At 47.1% G+C, this 16,533-nt stretch overlaps 1 protein-coding gene across 2 annotated transcripts in view; it reads left to right on the top strand.

Annotated features, from left to right (window-relative positions):
* The first annotated feature begins 2,444 nt into the window (after positions 1-2,444).
* Positions 2,445-16,533, top strand: part of STX3 (syntaxin 3) — a 56,762-nt gene continuing 42,673 nt past the window's right edge. The window contains exon 1 of one of the 2 annotated variants that reach the window (XM_036762228.1): positions 2,445-2,568. In XM_036762228.1, the coding sequence (XP_036618123.1) occupies positions 2,539-2,568 (30 nt within the window). In that variant the 5' untranslated portion in view covers positions 2,445-2,538. The remainder of the gene's footprint in view (positions 2,569-16,533) is intronic. The other variant, XM_036762227.1, reaches the window with a different exon arrangement.

Genomic DNA, 16,533 nt, shown 5'->3' with positions numbered 1-16,533 from the left:
TAAAGTCTGAACATGCACTGCAGATCATAAGGACCAAAGGCTGCAAAAGTTCAAAGTCCTTAGAGATCATCTAATCTAACTTCTTCATTTTGTAGCTGAGTAAACTGAGGTGCAGAGAAGGGATTTGTCTGAGGTCACAATGATGTAACTGCTGAGCCAAAATTTGTTTTCTTTGGAGAGGGGAAGGCAGGGTAATTGGGGTTAAGTGACTTCCCCAAGGTCACACAACTAGTACATGTGTGAAGTGTCTGAGGCTGGATTTGAACTCAGGTCCATCCAGACTCTAGGGCCGGTGCTCTACTCACTGTACCACCTAGCTGCCCCATGAGCCAAAGTTTGAACCTAGGTGTGTTAGGCTGCAGAACCAGTGCTCTTTCTACTATAACTCACTGCAGCTGAAGGGAAGTAGAGAGTTCTTCAGTGACCTTTCCAATCCTTCTGCTGTAGGGAATTTGGTAACAAGGCAAGGATTAGGACTGAGACAGAATCCAGCCAGGAGGAAAAGCCTCCGGGAGAAGGCAGCAGAGAATAGTTATAACAGCTAGCACTTTAATGAAAGAGGAGAGTTTACAATGGTCTTTTAATCCAATGCTTTCAGAGATGGCAGCAGAGTGGAAAGAGCTTGAGACTGGGAGCCAGGAGCCCCCTGAGAATGTGCTTCTGCCACCCACTTGCTAGCGTGATCCTTGGGAGGTCATTTTTTTCTCCCTGGACTTTAGTTTTGGCAAGTGTGAAAGAAGGGAGTTGGATGAGCAGAGAGGATCTTTAAAATTTCTTTACACTTCAAAGCATCCTGATTCTATGACTCATCCATCTATTCCAACAGGTGCCCATAGATGTTGACCTTCTACCAGGAAGAGAAGTTAGGGCCAGTTTAGCCAGTGAGTTTGACATATTTACTGTTCTCCAGTTGTTAGCTCCTCCACTTCCTGGAGACCACTGTCCTCTCTCCACCAGTCCTTTTTTTCTGATTTACTTCCAACCCCATGGGGTTCTGCTTTCTCCTATCCTCTAAAGGTTTTCTTCCTTTCCCTGGGGACTCTTTCTACCTTCTCTCCAATTCTCTAATATCCTTTTCAGTTTGTCCTCCACTCCCCTGGCATTTCCAGCCCATCTAACTCCCCCAGATCTTTCCAGTCTTATTATACATTACTTCTTTTCCCATACTCTGTGGTCAAGCAAAACTGGACAGAATACATCATCTCTGATAGGTATCCCATATTCTTGGAATGGTTCCCTCCCCCTATTTTTTATTTTTGCCTTTGTCTCTCAAAATCTATGACTGTTTCAAAGCTCAGCTCAAGAAGTATTTCGTTCATGAGGCAAGGGTCCAGAACCTGCAAGTGTGGCTGTGGTGAAACCACCCTTGATAGGCTCTTCCCTGATGCAGATGCCAGTGCCTTCCCCCCTCCAAATTACTTTGCATATATTTGGCATTTACTATATGGTAAGCTTCTTGAGGGCTGGGACCGGTTGCTTTTTTGTCTTTGTACCAGCACAGTGCCTTGGCCCCTGGCAGAAGTGCTTGTCCGATTGAATGACAGAAGCAGAATTGGGGTTAGGGTCAGAATTGACTGGCATGGAGGACCCAGGTTTGAATTCTGACTTTTCCACTCACCGGCTGTGAACCCCACGGCAAGTCACCTCACCTCCCTGGGCCTCAGTGTCCACATATGTACAATAAAGTCCTCAAAGATCTTTCTGGTCTAAATGTATGATCTCTGCCCTCTCCCAACCTCTGATGACCTTTCAGATTTCTTCCTCCTCTCCCATGAGACCTTCTCCTTCTAGCTCCTGGATGTTTCTCTGTTTGGTAGGAGGCCAAAGTCGGGGTGGCCTTCCTAGAGGCAGTGGTACTAGACCGAGAGAAGGAAGGCAGGAGAGGAGGGGGAGGAGGAGCAGAGGTGGGGTGGGTTGGGGGGGAGAAGCGGGGAGGGAGGAGAAGGAGGAAGGGCTGGGGAGGAATCAAGGAGAGAAGAGACGGGGGAGGGGGAGGAGAAAGATGTTGAGGCAATGGGAATGAGAAGAGAAAGAGGGCGAGAAGGAGGAAAAGTAGAAAGAGAAGTGGAGCAGGTGGGAGATCGGAGGAGGGGAGAAGAGAGCAGGGGGCCCAGGGAATGCGGGCTGCGGCTGGCCCTTTAAGGCCGCTGAGCTGTGGGAGGTGTCCAGGTAGAAGGGGCGGTGCCCAGCCGGCCTCCCCTCTTCCTAGAGTGTACGCGAGGATTAGTCCCGCCGCCGTTCTGCGCCAGCCGGCCCGGGGATCAGGCTCCGGGGCGGATTGAGACTGCACAGTCGAGCGGGGCAGGAAAGCGGGGAGCGGGCCGGCAGTCCCCAGAGGGACTTAGACGCTCCTCCTAGCTCGCGGCCGTCGCCCCCCTCCTCTTCCTTCACCTGCGGCCAACCTCGGGCGGCCACTTCCTGCCGCTCACCTGGGCTGTGCTCACCTGGCTGAGCTCACCTGGGCGGTGCTCACCTGGGCCGCGCTCAACTGCCTGCCGGCACCGGGGAGGGGGCCCCCCGGAGGCTCCCCTGGCCAAGATGAAGGATCGGCTAGAGCAGCTGAAGGCTGTGAGTGCCGCTTCCCCACGGGCTCCCTCCGGCGGAGGTGGAGGGCAGCCCCCTTCATGGCGGGGGGGCGGGGGGGGAGTTGCGTGGGGGCAGGGGGCAGGGGCGGGAGGGCCAGGCAGGACAGCCCGGGGGGTTGTGTACGTGCCAGAGGGGTGGGATGTCGTCCTTCCCCTCCTCCATTCTTCCGATCCCCCTTTCCCTGGTGCTGCGGCTCCCCTTCCCACCCGTGTCATGTGCCGGCTGATTCATTCCAGGGAGGCTGCGGCTTCCCCGACCGTCCCTGCCCCACACCGCCCTCGGTCTGTCCAGCTGCTCCGAAACTCTGAATGGGTGAATGGCTTCTGGCTTCCGTCCCCACCCCCATGCCCATCCTCACCCCCTCCACTGCTGGGTCTCTGTGCACTCAGCATCAGCCCCTGACAGTCGCGCGTTCGTGTGTGTTTTGTGCTCTATTCCGTGCAGGGTCACCTAAGCTACTTTGGGCTGGCAGAGTGGGGAGGGCGGTGGGGCTTGGTCTTCCTGGGCAAACAGAACAAAGAGGTCATTCAGGTCACTCCTTCTGTCTGTTTTCTCCCTTGGGCTCTCTTGACTCCTTTCTCCCCCAGGCACTCTTCTTTCCCTCCAGCCTCTCCCCTGAAGCAGTTGACACCTCCTTTAACTTAAAAAAAAAAAAAAAAAAAGTCCGGTCTGGCTAGCTGCCTGGGCTCTGCTGCTCACTATCTCCTCTCATCGATTCCTCCCTCATCACTTGAGTTTCTATTGTCTACGATTTATTTTTCTTTCTCCTCCCAAGCCTTGGCCAAGTTCTTCATTACCCTTTGACCCCAGCTTATTGTAGGGATGCGTATGAAACCAAAGTGCCAGGCTTCCTCAAGGTTGGCCAGAGGAGCCTAGGAGGACAAAGAAAGGGTCCAGGGCTTGTTGTGGCACTTTGTGGGGAATCCCGGTGGCGAGGTGGTTCAGACGCCCCAGCCTGTTCCTAGGGGCTGGTAGAATAGAATGTCTCCTACCTCCCTTTAGTTAGGACTGGGCACGTTCTACGTCATCTGAGGGGTCTATTCAGTTGTTTTAACGCCTCCAGGGAGAAGCAGGAAAGATCCCATCCATCTAGTTTCCTGCAAGAAATTGCTAATTAACAATGCTACGAGTGTTTATTAAATGAGTCTGTGGCAATCGTGCTAGGGGATGGAGAGACCAAGACAGAATGAAGCACTTCCTGCCCTCAAGCAGCTTATATTTAATTGGGGTCAAGAATACCTACCTCTATAAGTATATTTTTAAATCTGGGAATACGTACTGAACTTGATGTCACTTATATAGGAAACTGCCAGGTGAGGAAGCTTCTCTACCAGAGCCTGTTGCCAGGTATAGTCTTAGGGAATGGCCAGTAGTGCTGAGAGAGTAAATGACTTGTCCAGAATGACATAGCCAGCATGTAAGTGAAATCCAGGGCTTGAATCCAGGTCTTCCTGGTGCCAATACTGGAGCTCTATCTGTGATACCATACTGCTTCTCACATAGGTCCCATACAAAATGAATACTAAATACATTAAATGAAGTTAGGGGGAGGGTGGGGAGAGCATTAGCAGCTGGCAGGATCAGGAAAGGCTTGGAGAAGGCAGTGAGGAGCCCATTCTTGACTGAAGCATGGGATTCCATGAGACAAGGCTGAGGAGGCCAGGTATGAGATAGACCAAGGCTAAGAGTAGCTAGGTGTGGCACTAGAGTGCCATGCCTGGACTCAGGAAGACTCTTCTTCCTGAGTTAACTCTGGTCTCAGACATTTATTAGCAGTGTGACCCTGGGCAAGTCACTTAACCCTGTTTGCCTCAGTTTCTTCATCTGTAAAATGACCTGGAGAAAGAAATGGCAAATCACTCCAGTGTCTTTGCCGAGGAACCCAAAATGGGGTCACCAAGATTTGAACATTATTGAAATGACTGAACAAAGGCAAGAAATAGCATAGGGTGTGTGTGTGTGTGTGTGTGTGTGAGAGAGAGAGAGAGAGAGAGAGATGTGGGAAAAACACTGGGCATAACATTGAGGGACCTAAGTGGAAATCATAGAAGATCACAGGCATATAGTCAGAGGGGTCCTCAGAGGCTATCTGGTCTAGCCCCTTCATTTTAATGAGGACCCACGGAGGGAAAATTACTTGTCCAAGGTCATATAGGTAGTAAGAAGCAGAGCCAGAATTCCACCCCCAGTCCTTTGACTCTTGATCCTACCCTCTCTCCATGGTCACCCCATCCTTGCTTGCATGGGACCTGATGAGCTGCCCTGGAGCATAGGAAGGCTTACTAATGCTCTAGAGGGGCTTGGGTTGGGTGGAGTAGAAGGGTCATGGAAGTAAGCAGCAGGGAGCTCTGGGTTCTGGGCTTAGCTCTGCTGTCAACTGGCTTTGAATTAAAGCAGTTCACTTCTCCTCTTGGTCCCTTCCAGCTTTGCATATTAAGAGACAGCAAGGCAAAGTGGATGGAGGGCAAACCTTGGGGGAAGAGAGACCTGAATTCAAATCCAGACCCTGATATACTAGTTATGTGACCTCAGTACCTCCAGGTAATTCTCTTAAGACTGTAAATTATAGATGAGTAGTGCATCTGCGTTGGTGGAGGGAGCTCTCACTCAGGGAGTGACCACACTGATGAGATCAGAAGTCCAGACCGTTCCCACTGCCAAAAAGAAAAAAAAATTACATATAACTCTGAAGGAGATAATAGTTCAGAGAGAATTACATAAACCCAGCTCCGTTTCCTGGAAACTCCATTGTTGCAGGCATGGTGGTAGACATCACGGCCTTCACTATTAGCATCCTGCCCCCACCCCAGGGCTTGGGTTCTTCCGGAGATCAGAGACACAAGGCTTGAGTCTCCCCTTATCTTTGATACTGGGCCCCTCAGTAAGTCCTCATAGCCACAAACTCTCAGGCCAGTCTTCTGGAGTGCCAGTAGTCATTAAGTGAAATGTAGGTATAGGCTGTCAATTCACCATGAATACCCAGATGTGCCAGGGAGGGACCTAGCCTGGCTTGGGGAAGTTATTTCTTACTGATTTCTTTTTGAGTATTTCTAGATCGTTTAACTCTGGGCCAGTTGCTTAACCATTCTCAGCCTCAGTTCTGTCCTCTGTAACATAAGAATAATAGCTCCTTCCTCACAATGGTGCAAGAATATGTAAATGAGAAAATATATGCCAAGAGCTTTGCAAGTCTTTAAAACACTGTATAAATGCTAGCTATTATTGTTGTTCGGTCATTTCAGCTGTATCTAATTTGTTGTGACCCCACATGGGGTTTTCTTGGCAGAGATACTGGAGTGATTTGCCATTTCCTTCTCCAGCTCATTTTACAGATGAGGAAACTGAGGCAAACAGGGTTAAGTGACGTGCCCAGGATCACACAGCCAGCAAGTGTCTGTATTTGAACTCGGGTTATCCTGGCTCCAGGTTTGTCACTATTTAATGAGCCACCTAGTATTATAAATCCAGATTTGCAAGGGGCCTTAGAAGCCATCTAGTCCAACCTGTTCATTTTGTAGGAAAGAAAATTGAGGTCAAATGACTTGATCAAGGTTATACAGCTGATAAGTACTGAGTCAGGATTTGAATTCAAGTCCTTGAAATCTCCATCCACTTTTCCTTTCCACTGTACCAGGCTCTCTTCCTTGCAGAGGCCAGGCCAATGTTTCTTAACCTTAGAGTGTACTGTGAATTGGTCCACTCCCCTTAGCCCTCAGCAAAGGTTAGGGCCGGGAAAGGAAGGAACAGGTGGGGGAGGAGATTAGGAAGATGAGAATGGATCTAGATGCTGGGAGATGGAGGAGCCACTTTTAAAAGTTCATATAATCTAATCCAACCCAACTAGCCATTATTAAGCACCTATTACATACAAGTTTGGGAGGCCCCAAATTGTGCAAGAGGGTTACCAAAGTGACCTTGTAGAGAAGATCTAAATTCAAGCTCTGCCTCTGATATACCTGCTGGGTGAACCTTGCAACTCCCATAACCTTTTGGTGTTCTAGGAACCCCTTTATAAATCAGAGAAGTGTCCAACGTGAATTGGTGAGTGGTTTCTACACTGGGAGTTCCCCACGTGGATGAAATCACAAGTGTGGACCTTTAAAAAAGTACAAGTTCATACATTTTTAAGAAATAGAGCTACCTTTGGTAGACTTAAAAGTATATTTTTTTTAAATTCCCTCAGATCAGTAAATAATTGGAGCCACCTAGTTACTGGTATTTGGAGAACACTAGTGAAAGCCAGGCATTCTTCCCCATTTTGGTGTCACGGACACCTTTGGTTGCCTTGGTTGTTATCAAGCATTTATTAAGCACCCGAATGACAGGTGTGGAGCTAGGTGCTAATGATACAAATGTAAGAGTGAAAACAGCCCCTGTCCTCAAACAGCTTACTTTTGGTCTTGTTGAGGAGACATCCTGTACATATACAGTTCTGTACAGGATTGGCACAAAGTGATTTTGGGAAGTAGCTAGTAATTGGTAGGGGATCAGGAAAGATCTCGTGAAGAAGGTGGTGCTTGAGCTGAGACTTGAAGGAAAAAATGGATTCTGAGTCAGGATATCTCTTTAGAGTCAATTGGACTTCCTTTGAGAGGGCCTAGAGTTTTCAGTACCTCAAACAATGGCTCAACTGGTGTCTTGTTCCATTGCTAGGGGAGTCCCATTCTATCCTGAAAGCATTGATTAAGAGCCTACTGTGTGCTAGGTCATGAGGATACGTAGGAAGGAAAAAATCAACAGAAAACCATCCCTGCCCTCTGGACCTTCCATTGTATCCCTCTGAAGGTTTTGGAGGGGAAGGACTGGAGAGACTTCTACTTACTTGTGGCAATGTCCTCACTTACAGGACTGGGGTAGATTAGGCCCCTCCTTTTGGAAATCTAAGAACAACAAGCCAACTTTGCCTCTTGTCTCAGATTCCAGGTAGAACTAGGCCCTTCCCTACTGGCGAGTCAGTTGCTGAGCACTGAGGTGTGAACACTGGAATGCATGGCTATTTTGGCCTTCTGTATGTTCAGCTAGGGGCTGTCCATGGAGAATTCACTCCTCCTGTGTGAGCAGGAGGGAGGCTGGTCAGGAGAGGAGAGTGACAGGGATTGAAGAGGGATTACAGAACCCGGCAGGCTCAGGCCAGAAGACAAAATGCTTAGATGAAAGAAGGAGATTAATTTTATTTTTATTCCCAGTAATGTGGTGGGGGTGGGGCGGAGGAGCTGAAGCTCATGGGAGAACTATCTAGCCAGGCAGTATGGTACAGCAGGAAGAATCTAGCTCTGTTATTGGAAGGCCAGAGTTCCCAGTTATTCTCAAATTAGTCCTTGTGTGGCCTTGGCAAGCTGCTTCTCTTTTCTGAGCCCCAGTTTCCTCTTCTGTAAAAGGAAGGTGTTGGTCTAGTTTAGGGGTCTTAACTTGGGGTCCACAGGCTCCCAAGGCGGTAGATAGATTTTGAGGTGGGGGGAGGGGTCTGTGGACTTGGATGGAGAAACAATCGACAACTTTATTTCCCTAATCCTTGCTTTCTTTTGTCATCCTATGTATTTTATGCAATTAAAACCATTATTCTGAGGAGTCTATAGCAAAATGCCAGTGGAGTCCATCTATGGCACACAAAAAGGTTAGGAGCTCTGCACTAGGGGATCTCTAAATCCCATGATTCTAAGGGTTAGACGTTTGGCATTGGCTCACACTGGTTCTCCATTCTGTCCATACCCAGAATTCTTTCTCTCCCTGACATCTCCCCAAATCATCCCCCATCCTTCAAGGCTCAGCTCAACTCTCACCTCTTTTCTTCTTTGTTTTTTTAAATTTATTTAATATGTTTAGTTTTCAGCGTTGATTTTCACAAAAGCTTGAATTACAAATTTTTTCCCCGTTTCTACCCACCCTCCACTCCAAGATGGTGTATATTCTGGTTGCCCCGTTCCCTAGTCAGCCCTCCTATCTGTCACCCCACTCCCCTCCCATCCCCCTTTCCCTTCTTCTCTTGTAGGGCAAGATAAATTTCTATGCCCCATTGCCTGTGTATCTTATTTCCTAGTTACATGCAAAAACTTTTTGTTGTTGTTGTTTTTGAACATCTGTTTTTAAAACTTTGAGTTCCAAATTCTCTCCCCTCTTCCCTCCCCACCCACCCTCCCTAAGAAGGCATCAACTCTCACCTCTTTAAGGAAACCTGGAGTCAGTATGGTACAGAAGAAATTGGGCCAGCTCTGAGTGCAGAACACCTGGGATTAAATAGCACCTTTGTGACCTTGGCCATGTCACTTCTTCCTGGGCTGGGCTCCATGGCCTGAGGCCCTGAGGTCCAGTATGAACCCAGGACCTATACTTCAGAACTCCCCTGAGTTCTTATGTTAAGTGTTGTTTCTACCCTTCATTTGCCATCTCATCATGTGGTGAATAAATAATAACTGAGGAAACCAACCAAGCTATACAATTTATTAGCAAAAAAGGCATAATAAATGGGTCTGGCCTCCCCATTCAGCCCCAAGACCAGTTTGTTATGTCCGTTTTGCTAACAAGTCATATAGGTCAGATTGTTTCCTCAGTTATTATTAATTATCCCCCACAATTAGCAGTAGGAAGAAGTAAATGCTATCTTACTTGTGCATGTTTATGTTTTGTTTTCAGGCCTAAGGGTAAGAATTCGTAGTGGGTTCCTCCCCTGCCAGGTTGAACTAAATGACCTCTAAGCTCACGGAATAACACTGATATTTCTATGGCCAGTTAAAGTTTGCACAGGGTTTTGCATAGATTATCTTAATTGACTCTCCCAGCAAACCCTGTGAAGGAAGGTTTGTAGTTATTGCTTTACTTATTTGACAGCGGAGGAGACTGAGGCTCAGCGAGGCTTACCCAAGATCACTTAGCTAGTCAACAGCATAACCCAGATTAGAACCCAGGTCTAGATTCCATACTCTTTCTATGCTAGCACATGCTGCCTCTTCAATTTCAACTTTAAAATTCTAAGACATCATCTTCTCTCCTCAACTAAGCTGCAATTTGCTTAAATGCACAGAGAACTTTTTAGTTTTTTGTTCACAAGAAGTCATGATCATAGATTTAGAGTTTGAAGGGGCCTTGGAGCTGATCTGGTTTAACTTCTTTTTATAGATGAAAAAACTAGGCCCAGGGAGGGGAAGAGACTAAAGCACAGAGGGAGGATTTGAATTGAAGTCCTCTGACTCCAAAGTCCATGCTCTTCAATAAGTACTTGGTTGATTGATTGGATCAGGAGAATCAGAGCCATAACCATTATGGGTGATAGGGGCTTTGCCCTAGGGTACTGACACTGATAAGATTGGGAGCACTTCTTCCTGAAGACTGTTGTCACTGTAGACCAAGGTGTTGTTGGGAGAAAGTCCCTCCCTGCTGTGTAAGTACCTTGATGGGCTGGGGAGGGGAAGACCACATAACCCTCCCTCTTGCTCAGCTGTCCAGGGGGCTGTTACTCCTTTAGCATCTGGTTAGTATCATACTCCTCTACCCAGACCCAAACCCTTGGTGCTGTTGGGTCTGACTGGGATGGGCTGCCCCTGCTTTGGCCTAGCCTGGGCACCCAGGAAATGGAGAACACCTGGGCTCAGTGGGGATGGCCACATGTGCTCACATCTAGGTATCCTAGAGTCTCTGTCACTGTTCTCCTTGTCTTGCTCTCCAACATTGCTCCAGGTACTGGAATCCTTAGCCGTGTCTCAGAACAGAATAATCGCCCTTGTCCCTGTTGGTCAGTGACCATCCTACTCTCAAAGGTGCCTTTATCTTGGCACACTGGGAAGCTTTTCTATGGATACCAGGTCATGGGTTTTCTATGCTCATGGTCCCAAGGCCCTTAGACTGGTATTTTGTATACTTGGACCTTTATTCACCAGAGAAGCCAGACAAAAAAAAAATTGTAGCCGGCTCAATGCTAGTCCATCATTGCTATTAGGGGAAGATTTTTAATCCCATTCCTTTTTGAGTGGGTGGCACCACTTTTGGCTATAGAGCATAACACAAAGCTACTGGGGGGAAGAAGGAGAAAAGGATGTTGGCTTCTCTTTGATTTTACTGGGCCATTGAGACCAAATTGAGTGAGTCATTGGTGTCCTGGAAAATCTTAGATACCAATTAAGAGTCAGTGGACCTGGGTTTGAATCCTAGCTCTGCCATTAACTCAGTGGGGAACATTGGAAAAATCCCATAATCTGTACGAACCTTAGTTTCCTTGCCGTATGACCTTGGGAAAGTCATTGAACTCTTTTGGGTCCATAGTCCTCTTCCATAAAGAATGAGGTGAGACGATCTCTCAAGTTCTATCCAATTGTAAAATCCTAAGACAAGAAACTTGTAGTCCAGCCAACCTCCTAGAAGATAGAGACTACAAATGCCCCATTCATTGTGAATATCGTTTCTAATCAGTCAACAGAAGCACCTACTATGTGCCAGGCTAACTGCTAGGAATGCAAAGAAAGGAAAGGACAGCCCCTGCCCTCAAGGGGCTCACAGTCTAACCAGTTATTTCTGCATTTCCTTGAGAAAGAGCAGGAGCTTGTGTGGGCCACATGGCTAGTCACAGGGTGGATTAGAGGCTCTTAAGGGCCCTTCCAGCTCTAGGATCCTTAATGGGATTTAAAGCTGTAAAGAATCTTTGAGGCCACTTGGTTCATACAACCCTTTCATTCTGCAAAATGAAGCCCAGGAAGGTTAGTGAGGTGCTCAAAGTTGTGGCCGTCGGGATTCCTAAGTCCTGTAATTGTTTTTTGTTGTCTCCCCCTTTAGAAGGTAAGCTTCCGGAGGGCAGGGGCCTTGTGTTTGCCTTTCTTTATATCCCCAGCACTTAGCATGTAGCAATTATGTAATAAATGCTTATTGGTCGACTGACTGAAGAAGGATTAGACTTGTTCTGTTTGGTCCCAGAAACAGGAACAATAAATAGAAGCTGAAAAGCACATTTCATCTTTCTGCCAGGAACAACTGCTTTATAAGAGCTATATGAGAAACAAATGGGCTGCTTGAGAGGCTGCCTCACTGGAGGGCTGCAAATCGCACCTGAAGGACCTCTAGTTGGGTACGTGGGAGAGTGGAGTCTTGTTCTTCTATGGGTTGGACTAGATGGGCTTGGTGGGCAGCCAGGTGATGCAGCACATAGCATTGGGCCTAAAGTCAGCAAGACTCATAAATCTGGCCTCAGGCAGTTATTACAAGGGGTCACAAAGAGTTGGACTCCAACTGAACAACCACAACAAGAGGGGCTTGGAGATCCTTCATAACCTCTCTGGGATTCTTTGATTTCCTTGCAGTCTGTTGGCTTGTACAAAGACTCTGGGCTGTTCCCATGGTAATGATCAACTGTCTGTCCCTGGAGCCTGTGAGTAAAGTTCAACCTCTGGCTAAAGAGATTAGTGCAGTCTTTAGCTGTCCTAGTTAAGGCAGCTTTGTTAGGCCTCTACATATAGCGGGTGACTGAGGGCAGCATTCAGCCTGGGCAGAGCTGGTGGCGGGGGTTCCTATGGGGAGCCCCAGTGGGCTGTGCTCTCTAGCTTCCTGGCATCTACCTTGGCTATATCTTTAGATAACCAGTGGGAGGCCTGGCCCTGATGCCATTCAGCTGGTGTGGACAGCAGCCTTATCTTACGTGGCTGAGCCTGACACATATATGTGCACCATGATGTACCCAAGGTGGTCTAGTCTTTTTAAAGATATGGAGGTTCAGAGCTGGAAGGGACCTTACAAATCATCTGCTCCAACCCCCTCATTTTATAGAAGAGGAAACTGAGTCCCAGAGGGGGGAAGTCATTTGCCCAATGTCACACAGCAGCAGAACTGGTGTTTGAACCTGTCCTAATCCATTACTCTTTTCACAGCACATTTGGACCATGGTGCTGCTAAAGATGCAGCATTCTTTCAGATTTCTTGAGTGGTGGACCCTTTATGGAAGGCAGAGAATTTTCATCCTGTATGTCTATGCTCCTATGGCTATGGCCCTTTCCGTGTCATCCCCTCCCAATTCATTCCCCTTCCAGGAGTTCTTAATGGTGTGTGTGTGTGTGTGTGTGTCTATGTGTATATATGTATGTGTGATAGATACCCTCAGAAGTCTAGGGAAGCCTATGTACCCCTTTTCTGTTGCCTACCTTCATCATTTAAGGAAATTCTCGATTTTAGTGAAAATAAAGATGCAGTTTTCCCTATCCAAGTTCATGGACCCTGGGTGGGGGCGGGGGATGGGGACTCTTGACTTCATGTTAAGAACTCCTGTTCTAGAGCAGAGCAAGATTGGCTCCCTAGCCACTCCTGCCAGTGTTCCAAATCCTTTTCCTACTTTTCAGTAAGTTCCAACTACCACCACCCTTGTTTACCCCTAACCTACCTATTCCTTTGCTGGGAGTATCAGAGTGTCTAATGAAGACCTCTTACTAGGTTCAGCAATCTAGCCCGTTGTTTGTTTCCTTTGCCCCACTCTCCTCCAAAATATAAGCTCCTTGAGAGCAGGGACAGTTTGTTTTTTTGTCTTTGAATCTCCAGTGTCTAACATGATTAATGCCCAACACAAGTGCTTGTCCGTTTGATGAAGTGTTTACGGAACAAAGGATCATATAACTGGAAGGTACCTTAGAGGCCCTCTATTCCTAATTGTCAAAACAAAGAAGGAAGCTGAGGCCAGGAAGGGGAAATGATTTGCTCACATTATAAGGCTTAGTGGGAGAGCAGGATTAGAAATCAAGTCTGTTTATTTTCTACTTAATTACTTCATTCTCAAAGTATTCATATGTATATGTATAGGCAGCAGTGTGGCAGAGTGGGTAAAGCCCTGCACTTCAAATCAGTAAGCTGAGGGTTCAGTCTTTGTTTTCAACATGTAAGCAGCTCTGCCTGACCATGAACATCTAATCTGTCTGAGCCCAAGTCTCTTACTACATAAAATAGGGATCAAATACTTGTAGAACCCATGGCGCAGGATGGTTTTGAGGCTCCAGTGAGAAAGTCTGTCCAGTGCACGTGATGTCAGTGTTAAAGTACTTGAGCAATGTGAGCTTTTTTTGTTGTAGTTTCCATGCATACTTAATATGTCTAGGTTTTGTTTAAAATTGATTTTAATCAGCCTGGTAGAAAGCTACTGAACTTGGAGCACCTGTGAGACCAGAGTTTGAATCCCAGCTCTGCCATCTGTGTGCCACTTCTTGGTGCCTCAGTTTCTCCGTTTGTAAGATGTGGGGGGTAGATTTAATGGCCTCTGAGATCCCCTCCAGCTCTAGGATCTCGTATGTCGGTAGGTTGCTCCTTCGGATAACAGAGACGGTCTCTCACTGGTACTATACTGGACACAGTCTGCTTGTCTTCGTTTCCTTATCTGTCAAATGAGCTGCAGAAGGAAATGCTAAGCCACTCTAGTCTCTGCCCAGAAAACCCCAGAGTCAGATGTGACTGAATAACAGTTGAATGATAAATGTGCCAGGCACTGCTCAGCGTCGGGGATACTAATAAAAGAAATGTTGTTGATTATTTCTTCTCTTTGGCCTTTAGTTTTCTTATCTGTACATTGAGGGGCTTGGCCTTCCACCTCTAAAATTTGCTGGTCTAGTGGGGACTATGTGATCCTAAGAGTCGGGACCCCAGGTCCGTTTTTGGCTGTTCTAATAGCTCGGGGAAGTCACTAACCTCAGCGTTTCATGGTTTATTAATTTTTCAGTTCCATCCCTTAGGAAAATAGACTTTTGTTTTTGGATTGGGGCAATGATTTCATTGGTCTCGGGAACTTCCAGTGTGGGGAATCCTTCTGTTGCTTCAGATTAGCACTTGTTATGTATTTTACAGTCTCTTGGGGAGTTTTCTAGGTTGTGAAGAGTTTAAGCGAGGAAATTACCCAGGGTCACCCATATATATATATATATATATGATATGTCAGTGGCAGGATTTGAACCCAGTTCTTTCCACTTCAAGTTCAGCTCTCTATCCTCTGTGCTAAGTGGCCTCATAGGCAGGGGAAATAGAGTGAAGATAGAAGAAGAATCACAGTGGAAAATGGAAGTGGTAGAAGTCAGGAAGGGATCTCACTTCACAGATGGGGAAACTGAGGCCCAGGGAGCTGAAGAAACTTACCCGAGGCATCTGATTCGGGGGGCTCTACTTCGAGATTCAGCGCCTCTGACCTCAGGACTGAATGCCCTTGGGTTCTGATGACGACCCGTTTCCCCGTGACTTGTCATTGAGGAAGACTCAGGGTCCCTGAAAGGGGAAGCCTTCCTTTGGGCGGGGTTTCTTCATGAGGGCAGATCCGGTACAGGTGGCAGAAAAGGGAACCAGAGGAGGTTCATCTGACCTTTTCGACTGAGGACAGAGAGGGGTGAGGGCGGTTTATGCGTGTTTTGCTCTTGCAGTCCAGGGAGAGGAAACTGGAGGGACAGGCAAGGGGGGGCCTTCTTCACAGTGCTTGCAGATGAGCTGTGTCTTCCTGAAGTCCCTGTCAGTTGGTCAGTCAGCAAACATTTATTATCTCCTGCTGTGTCCCTGTGTGGTTGGAGGGCCTGGAGAGACAGAAATGAAAGAGAAATAACCTCTGCTGGCAAAGACCTTACAGTGTCTGGGGGGATGTCATGGACAGACAGAACCATTTATAAGAATCTGTGCGTGGCAGATTGAGGGTGGGGTGTGAGAGGAATTGGAGAGAATCAGGAAAGGCTTCATTTCCTTCCCTGGGTCTGAGGTTCCTTATCTGTTAAGGGATGCTTTGGACTGACTGTTTTATCAGGTCCCCTTTTCCCCTAACATTCCCTGTTCTAAAGCCCCTCCCAGCTCTGACATTCCACGTTCTAAGGTCTCTCTCCTAGTTCTGACATTCTTGTTCTTAGGCACCTCCTGGCTCTGACATTTCCTGTTCTAAGGACCCTCTTATCTCTCACATTCCCTGTTCTAAGATCTCTCCTAGTTCTGACATTCTTGTTCTAAGGCCCCTCTTTTCTCTGACGCTCCTTGTTCTAAGGCCCCTCCCAGCTCTGCCATTCCCTGTTCTAAGGCTTCTCCCAGCTCTGACATCCTATGAGTCTACAACAGAGAATGGGAGAATAGGCATCAGGGATAAGAAACATCAGGTGCCATTGTTCCTTTTAGTCAAGTCCATGGGGGAGAAAGTTGAGGTTTCTAAGGTTAGGAAGGTAAGGCTGTCCTCCCTAGGGAGTCTCTGAGGTTGAGAAGAGACTGTAGAAGTATCTTTATCTGCTTGCCCACACATCTGCATTCCTTTACCACCCTGCTGAGTGAGGCCTCTCAATCAAACTCAACCTTTGCCCTCTGTTAACATTTGCCCCTTCAGGAGTGGTCCATGAAGACCAGCATGGTCAGCATCTGGTGAACCGAGACCGTTTCCTTCTTTCTATTTATGTCTCCATCACCTGGCATGTCTAGGGAGCTTTAATAAATACTTAGTGATTATTGGTTGATTGACCTGGAATCAGGAAGAACTGGGTTTAAATGCTACCTCAAACACTTACCCTGGGCAAGTCACTTCTGTGCCTCAGTTTCCTTGTCTGTAACATGAGAGGGTTTGACCCGATGGCCTTGATCCCTTTAAGCTCTAGGGAGCTAGGTGGCACAGTGGGGAGAGTGCAGAAACCGGGAGTCAGGAAGACTTGAGTTCAAATTTGACTGCAGAGACTTCCTAGCTGTATGGCCTTGGCTAAGTTATTTAACCTCTTTTCCTCAATTTCCTCACCAGTAAAATGGGGATAATAATAGCACCTACTTCCCAGGGTTGTTGTAAAGATCAAATGAAATAAGTTAAAACACAGTGCCTGGCACACAGTAGGCTCTATAAAAATGCTAGCTAGTATTATTATTAGTAAATCCATGATTTAGTTCTCCAGGAAACTTCTGTTGCCTCTGTTAAGTTGTAAAAGTCCACCAATTACTCAATCAATAGGCATTAACTAATTACCAGACATGGTACTGGGCACTAAGCATACAAAAGGG

The sequence above is a fragment of the Trichosurus vulpecula genome, chromosome 6, assembly GCF_011100635.1.
Source record: "Trichosurus vulpecula isolate mTriVul1 chromosome 6, mTriVul1.pri, whole genome shotgun sequence".
Classification (NCBI taxonomy): domain Eukaryota; kingdom Metazoa; phylum Chordata; class Mammalia; order Diprotodontia; family Phalangeridae; genus Trichosurus; species Trichosurus vulpecula.
This window is presented reverse-complemented; position numbering and strand designations above follow the sequence as displayed.